Source organism: Raphanus sativus, chromosome 1 (genome assembly GCF_000801105.2).
Source record: "Raphanus sativus cultivar WK10039 chromosome 1, ASM80110v3, whole genome shotgun sequence".
Lineage (NCBI taxonomy): Eukaryota > Viridiplantae > Streptophyta > Magnoliopsida > Brassicales > Brassicaceae > Raphanus > Raphanus sativus.
The window spans coordinates 18174786-18182491 of NC_079511.1; the positions used below are offsets into that span (position 1 = coordinate 18174786).

General features: G+C 32.1%; 1 protein-coding gene and 1 non-coding gene across 2 annotated transcripts; both read left to right on the top strand.

The window, feature by feature from the left end:
• Positions 1–4570: 4570 nt before the first annotated feature.
• On the top strand, positions 4571–5497 carry LOC108847470 (uncharacterized; the record flags this gene model as incomplete). Its single annotated transcript, XM_056990160.1, has 4 exons — positions 4571–4884; positions 4952–5090; positions 5172–5277; positions 5359–5497. Coding segments are annotated over exons 1-4 (672 nt in total), but the record flags the coding sequence as incomplete, so codon positions are not given.
• Positions 5498–7032: 1535 nt separating this feature from the next.
• On the top strand, positions 7033–7151 carry LOC130497908 (small nucleolar RNA snoR130). The gene has a single exon (XR_008936939.1). It is a non-coding gene; the product is annotated as a small nucleolar RNA snoR130 (small nucleolar RNA).
• Positions 7152–7706: the final 555 nt, after the last annotated feature.

Here is a 7706-nt window from a genome sequence, read left to right on the forward strand (position 1 = left end):
AGATGATTATCCCGCGTTTTAAAAGCGCGGGTCAAAATCTAGTGTCGTATTAAATTTCGTATTCTCATTAACAACCTTTTAACTTAAAATTTAATTTTTATTTTTGTTTTCTTTAGGATATGTGTTTGATTTTTACAATTTTTACAATAACTTTGAAGAACTCTGCCAACATAAAAAAGGAACAAATATAAAGAATCGACGATCACAATAAAAATAATAATAATAATCATGAAAAAAGCAAAATAAAAAAGAGATGCAGATTTGTTTTCTAATATATATACCTTTTGTAGTTTATCTTTTTCTTATTCACATTAACCTTTTAGCCAGGTCAATTATTTAAAAAAAAGTTATATATGAATTTAAACTTAAATAACTCGGATTGTCTATATATATTAACATGAACAGCCACATCAATGTATGAAATACATATGCAAGCATTGCCCCTATTACAAACAAATCAATATAATCACCACCAAATTCATCCAAACCATTGCAGACATTAGCTTACTCATTTTCGATAACATATTTGTTGCATAATCTTTAATTCAGTTTTGTAACTAAACAATTAATGCAATCATCTACCATTACATCTATTTTAGTAAAGATTTTTAACGTTAAAACCCCTCAATTAAGTTTGTTTTGGGTAAAAACCCCCAAACTAAGTATTTAATGAATAAATCCCCAAATTAACTTTATTTAATAAATTAAACTCTTTCCGGTCATAATTACCAGTACTACCGATAAATTTTTAGTCTAGGGGTTTCTACATTAAAAAAAACATAAGTGAGGGGTTTTACCACTAGAAATAAAAAAATTCAAAATATAATAACATTATCCAAAAATTAATAACTTTAATATTTCAAAATTAGTTTTTAAAACAATTCTGTAAAATATATGAGTCTAGTTTTTTTTTAAATCAACATTATATATGTATAAATTAAAAATGTTAAAAACCAGAAAATATAATAAAAATTATCTTAAGATTTACCAGTAATAAAATTATCTAAAAGTTAAAAATGTAAAACACAAGAAATAGATAAATCTTTAGATAATTTTTGTTATGTTTTATGGGTTTTTACATTTTTAATTTATACATATATAATGTTGATTTAAAAATCCCTACTCATATATTTTACAGAAAGTTTTTAAAAATGCTAATTTTGGAATATTAAAGTTATTAATTTTTAGATAATGTTATTATATTTTGAATTTTTTATTTCTAGTGGTAAAACCCCTCACTTATGTTTTTTAATGTAGAAACCCCTAGATTAAAAATTTACCGGTAGTACTGGTAATTATAACCGTAAAGGATTTAATTCATTAAATAAAGTTAATTTGGGGGTTTATTCATTAAATACTTAGTTTAGGGGGTTTTTATCCATAACAAACTTAACTGAGGGATTTTAACGTTAAAAATCCTTTTAGTAACGTTTTTAAACTTAAAAGACAACAAAACGACATCTGTTCTAATAAGGTTGACCTCCCCATCTTCTCTGCATCATCTTATTCATTCCTCTTCCTCTTCACATTAAACGCTCATCCATGGCAGCACTTCAAACTTTCAGATTCAACAGTCGCCATTCGCTTAACTAAGCTTACAAAGTTCGTTCAAGGAGTCTGTGAATCAAATACTGATCACTGAGCTGTTTAGGTTCCCTAATTATTTTGATAAAAATAAGGTTCTGTAATTGAACTCATGGGACTGACAAATACAAAAAAAAAAACTTTTTTGGTTAGTGTTCTCATTACATACGAGAAATACAAAAGTATTTTTTATAACAAAACCGAAGATGACTTAACGTCTATCTACATAGTAGCCAAATGTTTGTATAACAATGCTATTCATCTATATAGTATTTTTTCTTGAAAAAGTCTATATAGTAAATGTTTGTATAATATGTTATTTTTATGTAAAAGAGAATCCGGATCGAGCAACCAATATTGGATAAATTTTTGATAACAAAATAAGCGTTAACAAATGCTATAATCGTACTTAGGCATCAATTCATGGAATTAGAATAACAGAGTTTAATTTTATTTGACAAATCCCTTTATTATTAATCAATAAGCAATTACATAGAATAACCTTAAATGAGTAAACTATTCACAGTGTTGCCATTTTGATTACGTTTTGAACTCTCATGCATTTTCAGCTTTCTATTAGAACTATCTTTAAAATACTAGATTAATTACTTTGTCTTGTCATTGGTACTACTATAGAATATTTTATTTCATTACATATTATAAAATATGGCTGTACATGGCGTGTGCTATGCGAGACGTTTTTGGAGTCTGATTAATTATATGCTACACTTAAATGTATTTTTGATACATATATTATAATAATACTGATCTGCTATTATTCATGTTAACCTGTATAAATCCAAGATTACATTGATCGACCCAGTTTTAATATTATGTTACATACATATAGTATTACAAAAGTGATACATTCAGCATAAACTGTTATAGTTTAATTTATGTATTATATTTCACATACTTATACATTGAAATATATTTTCTTTTTGAGTTCCACTGTAGAGCATCAACTCGATATGGTTCGATAACCTGTTGGGTTATGTTTTTTTTTTGCAACGTGATACATACTGCATATATATCATCTATATTAAAAGAGAAGTCACAAGTTCTTTTCATGTGTGATTTTTTAAATGGATCTTCCTTAGAAAATTATATTTCATTTATTTCCAATTAACATTATGGTATCATTAAAATATCACATCTCAAATAATTGACATATATAACAATGTTACCTATAAAATTGTCTTATTTTCTAATTATAAAAATCCGTTGACAAAATAATCTAACAAAATCTTATCAAATTTTTAAATATTTTATAAACGAATTGATTAATTTCGTGATTTGTAGTCTAATATTATTATAAATAATGTTAGTTAATGATTTTATTATAAAATAAAAATAAAATTTGTATACTATTTTCTTAGAAATTCTAATTTCTAATAGTAAATTTAGTTTTAAAAATCGGCGGGTCAAAGCTGAATATAAATATAATAAAATATGATATTTAATATGTTGTTTAATGCATATATTAATTTGTTCTAATATAACTGAAAACAAACATCCGCGCGGTTGCGCGGATCAAGATCTAGTAAATTGTTATAATACAATTTATGTGTAATACTGAACATTCTTATTCTTATCTTATACATTGAGCAATATATTTTGTATAAGAGTTGTTGTGTGATTGCTCGATCCAATTTTTAAAATCATATATGTATGAATTTTTTTTCTTCCAAATATAATTATGTCTATACGTAGATTTGCATTCCAGCCGTTATTATTTATGACGGACACTGTTATGTAATTAAAAAAAAATTGACTAACATAGTGTGGTAATCAAATTTCAAAATAGTGTGACATGGATGTTTCTTGGTACTGCCCTTCTAATGTAAATCATGTCACTATGATTGAATTCCACAATATTATTAATACCTACGATATACTTGATTGTTTCCTAAATTCTTCTGTTTCTATATATGATTGATATAAAAATTACAATCTAGTTATTGCAAAATTGATAGAGATTTGAAAGAGTTTGCGTGTCTATAGCCCTAATTTTCTGCGAATTTGCCACATTTGGTATACTCTTATTTTGCAATAATATAACATACAAGTTTTCTCCAAATTGTTTTTATAACATACAACTTTCCTTTTAGTTGGTTCATAATTAATGTGAGAGCACCTTACGTTTGATATATATATATATACACCCTACATCCCAACCGGAAAAATTATTCTGCTCTAAGTGTTTTATTTTTTCAATAGTTTCAAATGATTGGGCTTGATTTTGTGTTTGATTTGAAGCATTTCAAATCGATGTAGAAGGTAAGGGTGAAGATTGCCTCTTTGGAAACAGTATTTCGGTTCAATTGGAGAGACGATAAAGATGGTGTTGGTTGATTAGTGATTCCATATTTTGAAAATACATGCTTTTTTTACAATTCCTTATTACAATCTCTATCGTTTAGTTGTCTAAATAAGAAGTCGATGTTCTAATTAGGATTCAGCAGAATTTACAAAAACAAGAAAATTAAAACGAAAACATGGAAACTCATCTAAATCCAGATAATCGAACATCTGACAGTGAACACTGACCTGGGTATTGTGAATTTCATATAATCTAAGTTTGGTTAAGATCAATGTTTGAACCATAATCTCCTTTCGTTTGTTTTTTCTTCTGTAATGTTTTTAATAAAATTTTTCGTGGTGAAGGAGAACAAGAGGGTTTCCAATATTAATATATTACAATCAGTTTTTATGAAGACCTACATTTTCAGAGTTTGGACCTTTAAAAATATCCGTCGTGACACCGGCATGCATTGTCTGTAATTGATTAATTACATTAGGGTTCAATTAAATAAGTATGATATGGTCTTTTATGTTACATTGGGTTTATACAGTTTAGATTATCGTTAATTCGTATATAACATATGAAAGACTTTATTTTTTGCACCGCTAAATTTTGTATGTAATATTTCAGTATCTAATACAATAAAGTTGAGAAATCTGCCCTTTCAAGCCATCCACGTCTCTTTTTAGGATGGGGCGTTTGATGACATGTGTCAACTCGATAGGGCACGGTGTTTCTCACGCGTTTTGTTTTCCTGCGAGTGTCCGTGTTTGTTGTGCTGTTTCATCTCTCGCCTCTCTCATCTCTCTCCCATCGCCTCTCTCATCTCTCTCCCACCGCGTCTCCTCCTCTCACCACCACCCATCTCCTCCTCGACTCACCACCACCGTGTCTCCCCCTCGTCTCACCACCACCGCGTCTCCTCTTCGACTCACCACCACCGCGTCTCCCCCTTGTCTCATCACCACCACCACAGTCGACCTCTCTCTGTCATCGTATATGTGTTTCTCCTTCTCTCTATTGCTCTATTATGAATCTGATTTTGTTTTGTTTTTGATAAAGATAGGTGGAGGAGATAAGGTTCATGGCGGCTGGAGTAGAAAAGGTTCATGGCGGCTGAAGGATGCAAGTCTCGTGGCGGCTGGAGGAAGCAAAGTTCATGGCTGTTGGAAGAGGGTCAAGCTCGACGGCTCCTCCTTGGGTAATGTACTTTTATATTGGTATTTTGTCGAACATCTGGTGTGCATTGTAGATTTACATTTGATTTTCTTCTTCTTGGCAGATGTGGCGGTTATGAATTCAGCTACTTTGAAGGATCCAAAGATTTTGATCAAGGAGAAAGTTAATGAGATGGAGCAAGCAAACATGGGTCACCGCCACATTTCTTGGTAAAGCTTTCACTTTTTTATCTTGTCGGAAAAGAGAAGAAGGCTTTGTTATTACAAGAGTTTTGTTTTGGGGATGTGCAGGAAGCATGTATGGTCAAACTTCTGTGTCTTTCGTGTAATAACGAGAAGTTGCTTGACGACGATGCTGTTCTTTAGGATGTCGGAGTCCGGAACAAGTCTCAGGTTCATCCATGTCTTTTCAATAAGTGTTAATCTGGCTTTGTTGTTGTACTATGTTCAAAGTAATTGTTCACTCCACATGTGTTCCATATGTGACGAAGAAGGGTCCGGGAAGACACTCGAAGAGGAAGAAGCATCATCTCTTTTGTTCACTCCACAAGATTTGTTAGATAGTAGCGGTAGGTTGTCGACTAAACATAGTTATGTCGCTCAACACTTGATTGATGTCGAGATGTTCATCAACGAACAGGTAATGATTCTATTTACTATTCCTATTTCCATATTGAAGAATCAAAAAACATGACTAATTGCATTTACATAGGGCACTGTGATTACATAGCTTCATATCCCCTTATCGTGTAGCACAATACGAAAGGTGTTCTGCTTTTGAAGCCAAATATAAAAAGTTGTATCAGCTTATTATACGAAGATATTTAGTAGTGATAACTGAGTTTCCTGTAGGATTTTTTTTTCACCGCATTGTGTGCCTCTCTCTCTCTCTCTCTCTCTCTCTCTCTCTCTGTCATTGGTTCTACAGTATCGAGCTCTGTTTCAAGCTTTCACACTGTTTTCCTTTTGTTTTCTCTTTCCTAAGGTTTGTTTTTTGATTGGAGGGGCAAGAGGTTCTGATCATGGCGTCGATGATGTCGTGGTCGGATCAGGGGCCTACAACAGAGGCGGAAGGAGGAAGAGAGAGCTCGGAGGTGTATTGTTTCTTGAATTTTTTACATGCATAGATGGATAGGTTGTTATGAAGCTCACCTTTGAAACCTCAATTTTTCTTTTTCTCCACATCCGACCAACATTTCTCTCCCCATGCGACAAAGCTCTGATATATTTTCTTTGTTGTCCTTAAACGTTTTTGTCGTGGAAATTTTGCCGCATCAGTTTATCTACGTAAGCTATAAGCTTTGAAGGTTTCATTGTGTATTTTTTTGTATATCCGGACATACTTGGTATTAGATTGGATTAACCCTTACTTATATACTTGGCAGGAGCATATGATGATGAAGAGGCTGCTTCTAGAGCTTACCACCTTTGCTACCTTTAAATACTGGGCCCTGGGACACTTATAAACTTTCCAGTGGGTATGCTATGGTAGTGTATGCTTTAAATAATCAAGGTTTAAGCTCTTCAGGCATAAGTGGCAGAAGGATGGTTATAGATGTTATGGGCCATCCTTTGCATTTTTCATTGTTTTATATACATTTATGCACTTACATATTTTTCTTTATTTGTCGATGATCTCTTAGCATGTTGAAGGTTCCTTTGCGGTCAAGGTTGTAATGTAATTTGGGATCATGATCATAAACTGATTTTCATCTGTAGGTTCTCCTAGCTGGTTCTATCATTCGCTTCTACAGGTTTCTACAAAAAAATTGGCTTTTAATACTTACATGTGCTAGGATCTGATGGTCTGGCTCATAACACTGTTTTAGCTTAGTTCTCCCTGGTTCTCTCTTTATAAAAACTGAGCAGTGATTCTGACAGTGTTGAATTCTTCTTAGCTATTCAAACTCTGATTTGTTTTTTTTAGAAGTTAGTTCTGATATGTTTTTGAAACTATGTTAAGATCCCCAGTGATGAAAGTTTTAGTAATCTGTAACAGTGAGAAACTGGGGCTCCTTCTTGGGTTACTTACCATGGATGTTGGAGGAACCATTGCTGTAGATTCTTGGCATCTTCTGAGGGTTTCTTCACTGGTTCTTTTTTAACCTTTTCTTTGTGATTCTGGACTAGACTTCCGTCTTCTCCATTTTATTATTATTATAGCTACTTTGATCACTCTGTAATTATTATAGTTACTTTGATAACTCTGTAATGATGGCCCTAAGAGCAGTGTCGTCAACCATGGTGTGTGTGATGCTAATAGTGTTGTGGAAGGTGGAGGAGGTGAGGCCACAAGCGAGGTTGCACCACAGAAGGAAGTTGTGTCCTTTGGAAAAAGGCACTGACTGACTAATAATTACAGGTCTGTTGCATTTGGAGTGTTGGTCACAACTAAGGAACCAAGAGCTTGAACTCAAGTGTCAGATAGATTAATTATCTTCATGACTTTTTGATGTAAATAAAGCATCTTCTCTGCTCTGAGTTGAGTATTATTTCTATGTTTGATCATTGATGTGCCTGAAATTTAACAACTTCGAGTAAGTGTTTATTGCTGGTCTTATCATTAGGTATTATTCCGTTGAATAATCTTCAAAGGTCAATTTTTGAAATGCGGGGTACTTCAATTTCTTTTTTCAAAT